The sequence below is a fragment of the Heptranchias perlo genome, chromosome 24, assembly GCF_035084215.1.
Source record: "Heptranchias perlo isolate sHepPer1 chromosome 24, sHepPer1.hap1, whole genome shotgun sequence".
NCBI classification, from domain to species: domain Eukaryota; kingdom Metazoa; phylum Chordata; class Chondrichthyes; order Hexanchiformes; family Hexanchidae; genus Heptranchias; species Heptranchias perlo.
Genome location: NC_090348.1, coordinates 23,967,150 through 23,983,026, shown reverse-complemented (window position 1 = coordinate 23,983,026; position 15,877 = coordinate 23,967,150). Strand labels below are relative to the sequence as shown.

The following is a 15,877-nucleotide window of genomic DNA, read 5'->3' as shown; positions in this document are numbered from 1 at the left end:
CGGGGGCCTGCGCTGGGTATTTGCACGTGGGGGATGTCATGTTCTGCATTTGCTTTGTTTTCTTTTATTGCTTCGTGCAGCACTCTGCCTGAACTCATCTCCAGCACGAGGAGAATTGTGGGATATTCGGATACTAAGTGCCTCTGCAATGAACACACAGACCAAATACGACAGTATTCCTTCTGAAATATTTGCTGAACACAGTCTGTTTCAGGCAGCGATTTTGCAAGTGTCCAATGTTCTAATTATGAAGTGCAGCGCGGTGGTGATAACTTTGGGTTTGCATTTGCTGTTACATCACTTTGACTCCTGTCCTGTCCTTTACTCGCCTCTGACCCCTTGACTCTCCACGTGAACACAACATGGCTGAGAGGAGCGGGGCTGTGCAGAGGGAGCTGCTGCTTCTGGCGCTCGTCACTCTGGCCGCTTCCATCCACCTGCTGAGCTGTCCTTTTACTAAAGTGGAGGAAAGCTTCAACCTGCAAGCGGCGCACGATCTGCTCTACCACCGCCTGCACCTGGAGAAGGTAGGCCTTGGGTCCAGAGGCTGTTCACCAGCTCCTCTGGGCGCATTGCGTCTCTTCCTGTTTTTATTATTTCAATTTCTGATTCTCCCTGAGAAAGATGTGAAGCTCTTTCGTTGGCATTTTTTTTTTTGTAGTACGATCACCACGAGTTTCCCGGTGTTGTTCCAAGGACCTTCGTGGGGCCGCTTTTTATTTCCTTGCTATCTGCACCAGCAGCTTCCATCTTCTCGGCTCTTGACGTGTCCAAGTTTTACTCGCAGCTTCTAGGTATGACTGTCTAATTCAGGTTAAATCGTCGTGCACTGCAGTCAATGCAGTTGGGTTCGAAAGTGAGAAAAAAATCTTGGAGGGGAAAAATGATCGAAGCACATTCTGCAAAAACTATAATTAGTTTTTTTTTTGCATTAAACCAGACAAGGAATAGTTTGATTAGAACCCTTTATATGCTGTATAGAATATACAAGCTTTCGGAGGCTTCCTCCTTCCTCAGCCTCCGAAAGCTTGTAGATTTCAAATAAAACTCGTTGGACTATAACTTGGTGTTGTAAAATTGTTTACAATTGTCAACCCCAGTCCATCACCGGCATCTCCACATCATGTATAGAATATAGGCATCTATTTTTACTATAACTAAGAATATACATTTCTTTAAGTGATCTGTTATAGGTTGCAGTTATGCTGCCACTTTTGTAGTGAACAGCAAAAGCGGCAATTGATACTCGCTCAATTGCTAAATTTAAATCTGAGATAGATAGCTTTTTGGGATATGGGCCAAAGGCAGGTATATGGAGTTAGATCACAGATCAGCCATGATCTTATCAAATGGCAGAGCAGGCATGAGGGGCTGAATGGCCTACTCCTGTTCCTATGTTCCTAACAGTATGTGAGACCCGCTGAAGGAGGCACTCTCACTCCAATTTGACTAACACCCCATGGAGTATAAAGCTAGTGCTGTGATCTTATTGATACCACATCAGGAATCTCTCTGCACCCTCTGCTTCTGCCTCACTGAAAATACTTTCAATATTTGATCTAGTTTATTATTTAAGTGTGTAAATCATTATAGTAACTGAACATCTTGTCAAAAATCCTATTCTAATCAAATGGAAATGATTCCTGAATATTGTTGGTTCAGCTCATCGGGGCATGGCTTTCACTTCCTAATCCTGTTTGTGGCCCAAGAAAACTGTTAATATTGGCACATGCATGAAGAGTAGTAGGTTGTACTGCACCGTCTCTGTAGAAATGCTCTTTTTGCCTGTGTTAGGACTGGATATTCATTTTTTGGGAATCAACTACACATTAAGATGAGGATGATTAGGAAAATTCTAATTTCCCAATAGCCACAATCAATAAACAAAATATATTGGAATTTATCTTGTATGTCTAGAGTTTAATGTGTGGTGCCAAATGTGGCTTATTGGGTTGTCTTAAATTGCCAACCTGAATGATAAGGAAATATTCTGCCAGTCACCTGAAGAAAGTTCAGCATTGATTGGAAACAGTTTAATTGTTGGCTTACCAGAGATGAAGGAATGAATGGCGCACAACGTTGTTTTTGTACCATCACTTATTTTCTTAACTCTATGTGTGCAAAGACATCATGGTTATCGGTGTGACCATCGCAAATAGTACAAAAACTTGGTTTTGAAATTGCAAGAGTACAGTTTAATTTAACATAAGGTAACATTGCTCGGTTTTAGAATTTCAGTTTGAAGGATTACACTTTGTATAGTCTTTTGTAGTTGAATAATCAAGCAAACAATAGCATTTATATTGCTGCAGGAGTTCCTCAAGGCAGCGTCCTATGCCCAACCATCTTCAGCTGCTTCATCAATGAACTACCCTCCATTATCAGGTCAGAAATGGGGATGTTCGCTGACGATTGCACATTGTGCAGTTCCATTCGCAACCCCTCAGATAATGACGTGGTCTGTGCCCGCATGCAGCAAGACCTGGACAACATCTAGGCTTGGGCTGATAAGTGGCAAGTAACATTTGTGCCAGACAAATGACAGGCAATGACCACCTCCAACAAGAGAGAGTCTAACCACTTCCCCTTGACATTCAACGGCATTACCATCGCCGAATCCCCCACCATCAACATTCTGGGAGGCACCATTGACCAGAAACTTAACTGGACCAGCCGCATAAATACTGTGGCTACAAGAGCAGGTCAGAGGCTGGCTATTCTGCGGTGAGTGACTCGCCTCCTGACTCCCCAAAGCCTTTCCACCATCTACAAGGCACAAGTCAGGAGTGTGATGGAAGTCTCTCCACTTGCCTGGATGAGTGCAGCTCCAACAACACCCAAGAAGCTCGACACCATCCAGGACTAAGCAGCCCGCTTGATTGAAACCCCTTCCACCACCCTAAACATTCACTCCCTTCACCACCGGCGCACCGTGGCTGCAGTGTGTACCATCCACAGGATGCACTGCAGCAACTCGCCAAGGGTTCTTCGACAGCACCTCCCAAACCTGCGACCTCTACCACCTAGAAGGACAAGGGCAGCAGGCGCATGGGAACAACACCACCTGCACGTTCCCCTCCAAGTCACACACCATCCCGACTTGGAAATATATTGGCGTTCCTTCATCGTCACTGAGTCAAAATCCTGGAACTCCCTACCTAACAGCACTGTGGGAGAACCTTCACCATACAGACTGCAGCAGTTCAAGAAGGTGGCTCACCACCACCTTCTCAAGGGCAATTAGGGATGGGCAATAAATGCTGGCCTTGCCAGCGATGCCCAGATCCCATGAACGAATAAAAAAAAAAGCTGTCTTTTTTTTAAGTCTGTGGTATCAGTAAAAAGGCTTATGACTTCCTTGTCTGGAAGTGGTTACACCATTGAGTCAAAGTTGAATCCTCTCCTACACCAATCTGCGGTTGTTTTTTCTTACAGTGGGCTGGCTATGTCATCTAGGTTATGCCTTCTGCGAGTCTTCCAGAATCATCAGTTATTCCTGGTCTTCTGTCTCTCTCTTCTGTAAATTTGAACTCATCCAAAACTCTATCACCCGAATCCTAACTTGCACCAAGTCCCTGTGCTCACTGACCTACATTGGCTCCCGGTCCGGCTATGCCTCGATTTTAAAATTCTCATCCTTGTTTTCAAATCCTTCCATGGCCTCACCCCTCCCTATCTCTGTAACCACCTCCAGCCTTACAACCCTCCGAGATCTTTGAGCTCCTCCAATTCTGGCCTCTTGCGTATCCTCGATTTTTATCGCAGCACCATTGGCGCTGTGCTTTCAGCTGCCTAGACCCTAAACTCTGGAATTCCCTCCCTAAACCTCTCCACCTCTCTATCTCTCTCTCCTCCTTTAAGACGCTCCTTAAAACCTACCTCTGACCAAGCTTTTGATCACCTGTCCTTATGTGGCTCAGTGTCAAAATTTTGTTTGATAACATTCCTGTGAAGTGCCTTGGGACGTTTTACTACGTTAAAGGCGCTATATAAATGCAAGTTGTTGTTTGTTGTTGTTTATCTAATTCATGTATTTATACATTTATTCTATATCTTTTGTACCATATATTACGGAATTAGCTGATCAGTTCTGCAAGATCGACTTCTCTTTCTCTCTCAACTAAACTAAGTAACTTTAGACTCCTTTCCTTTCAACCTTAGCTTGAGCCTCTGGCTAACTGATTCTTTCTCTGAATAGAGTAAGACAGAAAGCTCTCTTTCTCTTGTTTACTTTCTCCAACTAATCTTTTCCCAAATTAACTCAACTTACAAAATGGGATAAAGTAATGCCTTTTTCACATCAGACATCAAAAGCTATGTTGTTTACCTCATGTACCTATTTCAAGATTTGGGCTTTGCTTTTTCTTTTAACTTGTGAAAAAATATTCCTTTCCAGGCTTTTGGAATGTTTATTGATGAGGTTTGTAGTGATAATATATCTAGGTACCCAACTGTGATCAAATAATTACATGTTGCAAAACTTGTCAATCGAAGAGGCTGTTGGAGGAAACATTTCCTTATAAGTGTCAATCAGCCACTGACCTAGTAAAAAGGATGCTATTTATTTTCATGGGCTATGGAGGATCATTTAAAGCACCTTTCGTGGCTTGTACTTTCAAATCACAAAAATTCTCGCCTTTTAAGAATTGCATAATATTGACACAAAATTGAGTTTTAACCCTATGCTATCTTAATGGCCTTGCTCCTATTTTTCGACATGGCCTCTCTTCTATTAACAAGTATAATCTGGAAGTCAGTGGGTACCAGAGAATTGAAAGTGGAAGAATTGATAGAATTTCTTGTTAATGAGTAGTTCCAGTTGACAAATAGGGGGTTAACTGGACTATGTGCTCCATTTATTTTGATCTTCAGCTGCCTAGGCCCCAAGCTCTGGAATTCCCTCCATAAACCTCTCCATCTCTCTACCCCTCTCCTTTAAGACACTCATTAAAACTTATCAATTTGACCAAGCTCTTGGTCACCTGTCCTCATACCTCCTTATGTGGCTCGGTGTCAAATTTTGTTTGATAATTGCTCCTGTGAGGAGCCTTGGGACCTTTCACTATGTTAAAGGCACTATATAAGTACGAGTTGTCGTTGAAGTGTTCTAAATCTACCAGAGATGTAATTGCTATTAACAAAAGCATATTTAATTGTGTTCAGCTTCCTTCCTTTGTTTTTTTTTTAAACAGTCCGAGGATGCCTGGGTCTCTGTGTGATTTATGCACTGTGGAAGCTTCAGAAAGAAGTTAGGAAACAGTTTGGCTCAACAGTAGCTTGTTTCTACTGTTGGATCTCAGCAACTCAGTTTCATCTTCTCTTCTACTGCTCAAGAACCCTCCCAAATATATTTGCATTTCCTATTGGTGAGTGTAGCTTCGTAATTCTTTACTGTTTATTCTTTTGTGGAGATGGGGTCTACTGTAACCTGGTTTGCCACTACAATAAACTTGGAAGTGTATGAACTATATTTCATATTTATAGTGGGGATAGTAATGTCCAGAAAATAGCATGAATTCTGAAATATGAGTGTATATAATTCCATTTTGGCAATAAGTTGAGAGCGCTTTTATAATATATTTATTAACAATCTCTTTAAATACAGTGAAACAGTGTAGTGATGGAAATATATTTATTTTGCACCATTCATAATCTTTCCTAGTGCTTCTTGACATTTCATAGAAACACAGTAAAATAATGGAACGTATGAAATTGAAGTGGTTTCTATCATATGGCTCAAACCTTAGCAGAACCGGGGGTGGGGGGGATACAGAAGGCTCAGATTGGAGCAGACTCCATTTTTTACACCTACTATACAGTATCACCTGAAATTAGAAGCTTAATAGACTGAAATCCAATATATTACAAAAAGAAAGAACTTTCATTTATATAGTGCCTTTCACAACCTCAGGACGCCCCAAAGCACTTAATAGACAATTAAATTATTTTGAAGCATAGTAACTGTTGTAATGTAGGGAAGCATGGCAGCCAATCTGCACACATCAAGGTCCCACAAACAGTAATGAGATAAATGACCAGATAACCTGTTTTTAGTAACATTGGTTGAGGGATAAATATTGGCCAGAAAACTAGAAAAACTTCTTTGAATAGTGCCATGCTATCTTTTATTTCCACGACAGAGCAGAGAGGGCATCGGTTTAACGTCTCATCCGAGAAAGTCGGAAGCTCTGACAGTGCAGCACTCCCTCAGTACTGCAGCATAGTGTCAGCCTACATTATGTGCTCAAGTGCTGGAGTGGAGTTTGAACCACAACCTTCTGACTCAGAGAAGGTGCTATCACTGAGCCAAGGCTGACACCTGAAGGTGGTGAGTGAGATTATACATACATAGAATGGTTACAGCACAGAAGGAGGCCATTCAGCCCATCGAGCCCGTACATGTAACAATGGAACTATGCTGGACTAAATAAAAATTTTAAATTGCTCTAATGGATTAAATGTTGATGTGCAAATTAAGCGAAGGTTTAAAAAAATTCTTGTAACATTTTTATAGGCATGTAGCCTGTAAGGAGCACACTAATTTGACAGTTGTATATTTCATCTTTGTTGCAGTTCTCTTGGCTTTTACTGCCTGGATGCAGCAGAACCATGGCACCTTTATCTGGCTTTCTGCTTTATCTATCATTGTGTTCCGATCCGAACTTTGCATTTTCCTGGGCCTCATGCTGCTGCTATCATTAGTGAACCATCATATTTCTGTTTTCAGAAGTCTGTGCCATGCAGTACCAGCTGGTTTAGTGTGGTTGGGTAAGTAACATACTGTTTGTTCTTGGACAGGGACTTGAATTTAAAGACTTGTCCATGCAACTAAATAAACACATCTATTAACATTCCAGCATGTTTCCTTTCAGGTCTAACTGTGTGTGTGGATTCTATATTTTGGAGACGCCTCCTATGGCCTGAGGGAGAAGTACTTTGGTACAACACAGTCTTGAATAAGAGCTCCAAATGGGGACTATCCTTTTTGCAGCCTTCAGATTACACTATAGAAGAACTCAAAAGCAAATTCAGAAAAAGTGGAAAATGTTTATTTTAAATGTGATTGACTTCACTGGGAATATATAGTTTAAACAAAATACAGTCCTACTACATATTAGGCTAAATATGAGATACGCTGACTGTCTTATTTCCATGCAATCGATGATTATCTCTCGATAACTTGCAACTTAATAATGGTTCATCCATCAATGCGAGTGTAATCACACATTGACATGAAGAGCAAAGGCTGTTGGCGTCACCATAACAGCAGTTGCCAGCAAAAAAAAAATCAACACGAACTAGAATGATTTCCAGACTAAAATCTTATCTTGGAGTTTAACTGAAGGTTATAAATCACGAGAGCTTGTATGATACCACCTCATCCGTGCAATCAGATTATTGCCTTTATGATTACTCCCAGACATTCATTGGGGGTGATTTTAAACCCCAAGAACGGGTGGGTTGGGGGCGGATGGGAGTTGAAAATAGTTGTCTTTTTGGGTCACGACCGCAAAATGTTCGGACTTTGCATTCCCGGTGGGAAGCCTGTACTTTTCCGCGCAGACGTTAAACCCGGAAATAAAGCCGGGTTGCGGTCGCGAGTCAAAAAACAACTATTTTCAACTCCCACCCGCCCCCAACCCGCCCATTCTTGGGGTTTAAAATCACCCCCATTATCTCTATATTGTCAGTATTAGGTTCAAGAGAAAAAAATTATTGGGCTCTTACTTCCCATATGACTTTGAGGATAATCAGTAATTATAAAGCTATGTGGGTGGAGTCACTTTCTACCACTTTCTACCACTTTACACCAGCATTACCCTAAAATTAATGAAGGCAGCAATTTCACCCCAATTGTAACTCAGTGTTTACAAAGTTTTGTCACATTTTAAGATTTTTGATAAACCTTTAAGAGTAAATTTTCTAACTGCATGCATCTGAAATGGCCTCGCCTGCTGGGAACACATTTTAGGAAATTGGGTGTGTGCAGTCCATGATTTTCCATCCATTAAAATTAGTAAGCCAAAAATCATGAGCTAGAAGTGCATGATTCCTTATATGCAATTTCTGGCAGATGAAGCTATGTGCCGGGAATGCGTAATCGTAAAATTTACCCTTAAAAATGGTGGCCTCACTGCATTTATCAAGGTGCTAACTGTGGCGTTCTGATTCATTCAGAGAAGTGTGAATTACTCAACAAAGTGTTGTGCTTCTCAGTACCGAATTGCTTTGAGATACAGATTGCTTTTTTAAAAAAAAAATGTTTAAATTTAGCAGTGATGTTAGTGGAACTAGTTGGTGCCATGAGTTAAACGCCCTGTCCTTTTACCTCTTGGGTGGGGGTTCAAATCCAGTGCAGACCGACCGATGTTACAAAAATCTCTGTTGCCTTCTGGCCATAAGCGCCTGTGCAATCATTCTAATTGCTAATGGGCATGAATCCACAGCATAAAACTTTCCATAATTTGGCACTCACTGGCAATCTGACTTCAGGGAGCCACAAGTATGGCAGATCTGGGAAATGTCACTCTGCCTACTACTTCCTGTGGGGAAAAAAACACATTTTTGGAACAGAGACGAGGGAGCTTTTCTCTGCATCTAATCCATACCATATCTGACCTGGGAGTACTTGGAAGTTGTCACTGGAAGGAAATTTGAAAAGGTGACTATTTCAAGTTTGAGGCTAAATTCAGTTCTATGGGCTTGATAATCCTGCAGTATACTTGGCTAATTTTAATTGATTTCCATTAGATAGACTGTAAATTTGCACAATAATAGTTGCAGTGTTACTTGCTGGCTCCTCAAATGTAGATACATGTCACACAGAGGGTTGTTAAGATCTGGAACGCATTACCTGAAAGGGTGGTGGAAGCAGATTCCATAGGAACTTTCAAAAGGTAATTTGACACGTACTTGAAAAGAACTAATTTGCAGGGTTATGAGGAAAAAGCTAGGGTGTGGGACTAAATTGGACAGCTCTTTCAAAGAGCCGTTAAAGGCACAACGGGCCGAATTGCTTCCTGTGCTATAAGATGCTATGATTTTTTTTTGAGTTTAATGGCTGAAGTAACAGATTACAATTTTTTGTGTTTCCTTGACTGAGAATGTTTTTAGACATCACCCTTTTTCTGGTATTTTTATTCGGTACTGCCTCGTGCTCTTGGTTGCAGTATAATTTTTCTGCCTCTTGGGGCTCGGGACCGGAGGAGCTGGAGGCTACTCTTTCCGACACTTGGTTTCATCTTCTTGTATTCGTTCCTACCTCACAAGGAGTTGCGCTTCATAATCTACACTTTTCCTGTCTTGAATGTCGTTGCAGCAATAGGGTGTTCATACCTGTAAGTATTCAATTACATTGTCCTTAAAAAGTCAAGAGTTTAAGTTGACTGCACTTTTTGTAAAGCGAATGTTATATAGGTGATTTTAGACATTTATAGTGCAATAAAATTAGTCTTGCATTACTAGCATGTTTTATTAGGATCGTTAAGGCCGCATTGGCATATGCTGTAAGGATTTCTATCTAGCTGTGCAACACTGAATAAGTATGCGTTAATTTGTTCTCATTATTATTTCCCTCATAATAATCCTGCTCCAAATATTATTCCCCAACCAAAGGGGCAGATAGGTGCCCATTTAATTACTTTTGGAAAAGACTGAGATGGATAAAGAAAAAAAAGCAAAGACCTTGTATGGGAATGTACAATATTTTATTTATACCCTTGTTGCATAATTTATATTCTATTGCAGCATTAGTTTCAATCAGGATGGCAAAGTGCTCTAACTTTTTATATTATATAGAGAGAAATGAGAAACAAATTTCTGAGCTCCAGTCTTTATAAAAACCTAGTGCAGTCGAAGAAAAAATTACCCGTTTTGTGCTTGTGGATGAACTGGAATGATACCCAGTATCTATGAACTATTGTTGTATAAGGGCGCAAAAGAGTGCACGGAATTGGAGGTAGCCTTATGACATGGGCCGGTACAAAAGGTTGGGAGATACGAGACAGAGAGTAAGGATAAAGGGTTCATTCTCTGATTGGTGAGATGTGACAAGTGGCGTTCTCCAGGATCTGTACTGGGGCCTCAGCTTTTCACCCTATATATTAATGGCTTGGATGAAGGAATAGAGAGTTGTATATCCAAGTTTGCAGATGACACTAAGTTAGGAGACACAGTAAGTTGCATGGATAGGAGCAGGAAGTTACAAGGGGACATAGACAGACTAAGTGAGTGGGCAAAACTATGGCAGATGAGGTTCAACAGGGGGGGGGGAAAGTGTGAGGTCATCCTCTTTGGATCTGAGAAAATCAAAACAATATTTTCTTAACGGTGAGAGACTAGGAGCTGTGGAGAAGCAAAGGGATCTAGGTGTCCATGTACATAAATCAGTAAAAGCTAGTGCACAGGTACAAAAAGTAATCAAAAAGGCTAATGGAATGTTGGAATTTAAAAGTGAAGGAGTGATGCTTCAGTTGTACAGAGCCTTGGTCAGACTCCGTCTGGGGTATTGCATTGAGTTTTGGGCACAACCTCAGGAAAGATATACTAGCCTTGGAAGGGATACAGCGCCGATTCACTAAAATGATATCAAGGCTTAAAGAGTTAAATTATGAGGGCTGGTTGCATAAACTTGGCTTTTATTCCTTTGAGTTTAGAAGGTTAGGGGGTGATCTCTTTGTGTTCTTAAAATGATAGAGATTCGATAGGGTAGATGCAGAGAAACTATTTCCTCCAGTGGGGGAATCCAGAACAAGATGGCATAATCTTAAAATTAGAGTTAGGCCATTTTGGAGTTAAATCAGGAAGTACTTTGTCACACAAAGGGCAGTGGAAATCCAGAACTCGCTCCCCCAAAAGGCTATGGATGGTAGGGTCAATTGAAATTTTCAAGACTGAGACCGATAGAATTTTTTTGGGTAAGGGTATGAAGGGACTTGAAAGAAAGGCGGGTAATTGGAGTTGAGGTACAGATCAGCCAAGATCTGATTAAATGTTGGAATGGGTTCGAGGACCTGAATGGCCTACTCCTGTGCTTGTGTTCCTAAGTGTAATGAGTAGTAAAAGCACATCACTAATTACTCATGTTTCTTTTGTTGCACAGAATGATCAATTACCGTAAATCCTTTCTGTACAAATTAGGATCCTTTGCTGTGATTGCACATCTAGTAGCAAATGCCTGCTACACTGGGATGCTACTGTATATATCCCACTACAACTACCCTGGTGGAGTCGCTATGCAAAAGCTACATGAAACTCTGCCTCCAACAACAGGTCTGTAACCCTGCTATGATAACAAACCTTGATATAGGCAAACCGCCTAGTGAAATCCAACCACCTAGTGAAATCCATTGTACACAGATGCAGGATGTGGAAGGTGACTGGGGAGGTTGCTACAACTGCTTACCCATGTTTTGATCTTTAGTACATGCCCAGGTGACTGTGGTATACGAGCATGTGGTATCCACTGGTTCATTACAAGTTTCCCACGATCAGCGGGCACCGCAGGATATTGAATCTTTTATCGACACCAATTTTACAATTGTGTAAAAATAAATTCAGGGGTAACAACTTTTAGTTTGGACAGGTTGTCCATTTACTATTAGTGGTGTCTTCCTTTTAGGGGATGCCTAATGTCAGCCTTTGCAAATTAAGATATAGGCAAACCAAGATCATAGGTTTGACTGCAGTGAGATTGATATAACAACATTAAAGAAAGGAAATGCTGCATTTACATGAATTGTGCTCTGTACATGCCTGTCCAAATATTCTGCTTATTGTAAGTAGCTCATTACAGATTTAACAAGTGTCAACTTGTCTCAGTTGGTACTCTTGCCTCTGAATCAGATGATGTGGGTTCAAGCCACACTAAGGACTTGAGCACATAATCTGGGCTGACCTTTCAGTGTAGTATTGAGGAAGTATTGCACTGTCTGAATAGCCTTCTTTCAGGTGAAAAACTAATTCAAAGCCCTGTTTGCCTGTATAGGTGGATATTAAAAAAAATGTTCTCCCAGTGTCCTGGTCCTGGTTAATGTTCCTCTTTCACCTGACACCACAAAAAACAGATTATCATTCATTTGCTGTTTGTAGGACTTTGATGTAAACAAAATAATAGTATAACATGATCATTCCACTTATCTTACAGTCAATATCTCTACATTTTTCATAATATTTCCTTAGTCTTAAATTATTTTGCCTCTTGTCACCTGTTTTTTATGACTAACTCTTGGTGGCTTCGATTGTTTTTAAAACACAGTATGTTCTATATCCTATACATTCTGATTTCATTAAATGATCATATTGAAAGCAGAATGTTGCTTAATGATGGTTCTGAAATTATTGTCAAGTGAATGTTTGATGAGGGGATTTTTCCTAGCATCACTCTCACCTTCATCTTTCCCTGCAGCTGTTTCAGTGCATATTGATGTGGCTTCTGCACAGACCGGTGTTTCCCGATTTCTTGAACTCAATCGAAGTTGGAGGTGAGTTATTTCCTAATGGATATTCAACACTTTTTTAATAGTAACCAGAATTTTCCAATGAAGCAAATGCCTTCTCTTGCTTGGAATAATCTGCCATGTTTGTTGCTTAATACCCCCACACCCTCCCATCCTTTTGTTCTCCAGTTCCCCTCCATTCATTTCATTTGTATTCTATTTTGTCCATTTTTCTTTATCTTTTAATGATACAGCTCAGACCAACCATCGAACAAATGTATAATGTTACTGTCCATATCAGAATCAGTAAACATTTGTTTTGTATGATGTTGCAAATGAAAATTTTATACCAATGTTTTCAGTAGAAAATTAAAGGTTCAAATCCTGGGTGGCAGTGAAGATGCAATTAGCATCAACGTCCCTAATTTTGGGGTGGGGGGAAAGGAGAATCAGCATGGGTTCCCACTCATTGACCACTCGTGTCAAAGCATTGAACTTCTTCCTGCACTGTATCCATTTTTGTGGTGCTGTGCGCCTGACATTGACTTCGTCCCCTGCTGCCTTCCACTGCCTTTTGGGCATATGTCTGGAGGGCCATTTGCCCCCCCAACCCGCAGATATAGGATGTCCCTCCTTCTGTCCACCTCTTGCACCAAGGCCTGTAGTGCATCAGCAGAGAACCTTGGTGCACGCACTCTTGCAGGCCTGATACCAACTCAGATTGGCAAGGTCTGGCATGCAGATTGGAGGATTGGGATTTAGTAATGCGCAACCTTTATTCAATGTCTTAACATAACTCATCATTGTGTAAATACAAGGACGGGACCTGCATCTGTGTTTTACGTGTGCGATGTCTGATCTCCGTTCAAACTCTGTGCAGACAGCAGACCATTTTTATTTTAGCAAATAACATGTACCGGCTATCTTTGAGATTTGAAGAGACATCCTCCCTTTTAAGTGATTGGGGCTCCCCCTGCTAGTGGAAAGTGCAAATTGCATTGAATCGACATGCAAGGCCTAGGTTTCAATGCAGATTGACTGTGAGTACTGAGGCAGGACAAAGTTCTTGTCCTGCCTGCGCAGGGGCCATTGGGCGCGGGTTAATAGCGGATCACGCTACCTGTGCCTAATAATAGGCCTATCGAACTTTTCCCCCATGACGTCCATGAGTATTCAAGAATTCCACCCATAAATAGGACATAACTGTCTTTACTGGGAAGAAAAAAATGGTTCAGGACTAGTAGTTTTAAAATCTCTAAATTTGATATTGCGTTATAAAGAAATTCAAAAAATCTGGCTTAAATTTGTTTTAGTGTTTTACTATGAAAAGATTCTGTAATTTTGATTTTTTTTTTTCCTTTTGGTATATAGGTATGATAAGAGGGAAGATCTTAAGCCGGGAGATGTTGAAAGTAATGCACATACACACTACCTAATGGAAATGAACCCAACCTATGTATCGCGGTACAGAAACACCCATAGAATAATGTTTAATATTTCTGGCTTTAGTGGAATTGGATTTAACATATCTCAACTACCTCCATTTTACATTAAAATTGAAATAAAATTAGTGGCATTAGAAAAAATATACACACATCATGAGAATATGAGAAAAGGATAAAAATATCCAGCCCATTTTGTCATTCTGTTCAATATTTAAGACTCGCAGACAAAATCCTGATAGATTCTTGAATAAACAGGGACTATTTGCTTTTTCAGTGCTTGCACAAAATCTTAATTCACCGTGCTAAGTGGGCGCCTATGAAATAAGGTAACTACATGTGTGAGGATGTTGCTCCTTAACTTGTCAAGCTAAAAAACATGAGACATAGTCTAATTGCACAATTACTTCTAGTTCTACTTAGCGTTTCCACACCTATCCAGTTTCCTTCCTGATTTTAAAACCTGCATCGTGTCTTCCTCAGTTTTACAATAAACTGCATGGGATAAAATTTCCGCTTCTGCGTTTGCCAGCCTATAATTTTCCATCTATTGAAGTGAATGGGCAGAAAATCACATATTGACGAGTGCAGAAGTGGAATTTTATTCCCTGTATGTCTTTCAGAAGTGCAGCATTTATTGCACAACATGATTTCATGATAATTATGCATTGCTGTAATACAAATTGTATTGCACATAAGACAGGTTGATTTGTATAGCTGTCCAATCTCTTTTCCACATTCGTCTGCCAAAAAGCAGCAGTAAATCACACTCATGGCCTATTGGATGGAATTGAAACAATAAAAACAACTATTTCAGTGTAGTCTATAGTAACTGGAACATTTTAAAGTTGTTTTTGAGTCATAGGACTAAATATTATACTGGTCCTCTGATTTACTGGTAAAGTTATTCATATTTTGAACTGAAATTTTTGATAAATGCAGCATAGACCTGGGTTGCAAAAGCAAGCCTCAACCTCTGTCAACTCATTTCTATTTGAGCTTATATATTTCTTATTTGTTGCTTTGTCCTGTTTGCATTTTGAGAGTCTAGAGGTTTGGAAAGGGCTTGTTATCTTGGCGGATAAATTCTAAATCAAAATACTGTTAGCATTAGTAACTTGAGATTTTTGCAAAGTTAATGGGAACATAGATTTAAACTTCATACATAGCCCTTGAGATGCCATCGTATGCACCTCTGACATGCATCAGTAAATATAAAATTATTCCACGTGGTATAAAAAGACAACTTGGCATATTGGAATGTCCAATTCATACCTCTGAACTCTATGGTTGATCATTTATGGCTGTATTCGATACTACTAGGGGAATTCAATACTATACATTTGTTTAAATCTGAGACAGTAGCCTTGTTGCAGGTACACACAGCAAATCATTTTGACAATCTGGATCTGTAATAAGTTTTATCTTAAAAAGAGCCACTTGAATAGAAATCAATCACTTCCAAAGGCGCCATAATCTCTCAGAAAATCACTGGCGTTTGCAAAAGTTTTGTTACCTTCAAATGGGGGAGAAAAGATTATGAGCATCCAGGTTAGTTTTTAAAAGAATGGCATTTCTATTTCATTACCATTTTTACAGTTGTGAAGCAGCCTTGGTCCATTTCCAAGAAAACTAAATCTCCTGGTGAGAGTTGCTTAAGTTATCTATTGTTCATCTAATATGGGATCAACATAAATGAATATTCTCACAATGATAAATTCATTGTATTTATGTGCACATTGATTGCAGTGCTTGTATTTATTTTAAATTGAAACTTTCAAAAGAACGTTCTCCATACCAGACTATAATACCAGTATTTATAATATGGATCTTTTCCGCAGATCCACATATACAACCAGGCTATTAAAAGTGGACATATTTGTACAGTTGTAGCATCGTCTCTTCAATCCTAACCAACGAATCCACAACTCATTACTTCTAGAACTTCCTGCAAGGCTATCCTCTCCAATTTTAGGAAGCAGCTCAATATCATCGCTG

General features: G+C 40.1%; 2 protein-coding genes across 2 annotated transcripts in view; both read left to right on the top strand.

Annotated features, from left to right (window-relative positions):
- The first annotated feature begins 7 nt into the window (after positions 1-7).
- On the top strand, positions 8-15,763 carry alg12 (ALG12 alpha-1,6-mannosyltransferase). The gene is made up of 9 exons (XM_068004918.1): positions 8-527; positions 662-794; positions 5,193-5,366; positions 6,574-6,768; positions 6,873-6,978; positions 9,117-9,338; positions 11,102-11,271; positions 12,407-12,482; positions 13,809-15,763. Exons 1-9 carry the CDS (start codon positions 363-365, stop codon positions 14,056-14,058), a joined length of 1,491 nt encoding a protein of 496 aa, XP_067861019.1. The 5' UTR covers positions 8-362; the 3' UTR covers positions 14,059-15,763.
- LOC137341620 (bromodomain-containing protein 1-like) overlaps positions 12,411-15,877 on the top strand; it is a 48,522-nt gene continuing 45,055 nt past the window's right edge. Inside the window, exon 1 of the mRNA XM_068004908.1 lies at positions 12,411-12,482. The gene's annotated coding sequence lies outside the window, so the exon portion shown is untranslated. The remainder of the gene's footprint in view (positions 12,483-15,877) is intronic.

Excerpts from the sequence above, each read along its gene's own strand:
- alg12 (XM_068004918.1), top strand. The coding sequence starts at position 363 with ATGGCTGAGAGGAGCGGGGCTGTGCAGAGGGAGCTGCTGCTTCTGGCG. Across the intron at positions 795-5,192 it reads GTTTTACTCGCAGCTTCTAG|TCCGAGGATGCCTGGGTCTC; the intron begins GTATGACTGTCT and ends TTTTTTAAACAG. Across the intron at positions 12,483-13,808 it reads GAACTCAATCGAAGTTGGAG|GTATGATAAGAGGGAAGATC; the intron begins GTGAGTTATTTC and ends TTTGGTATATAG.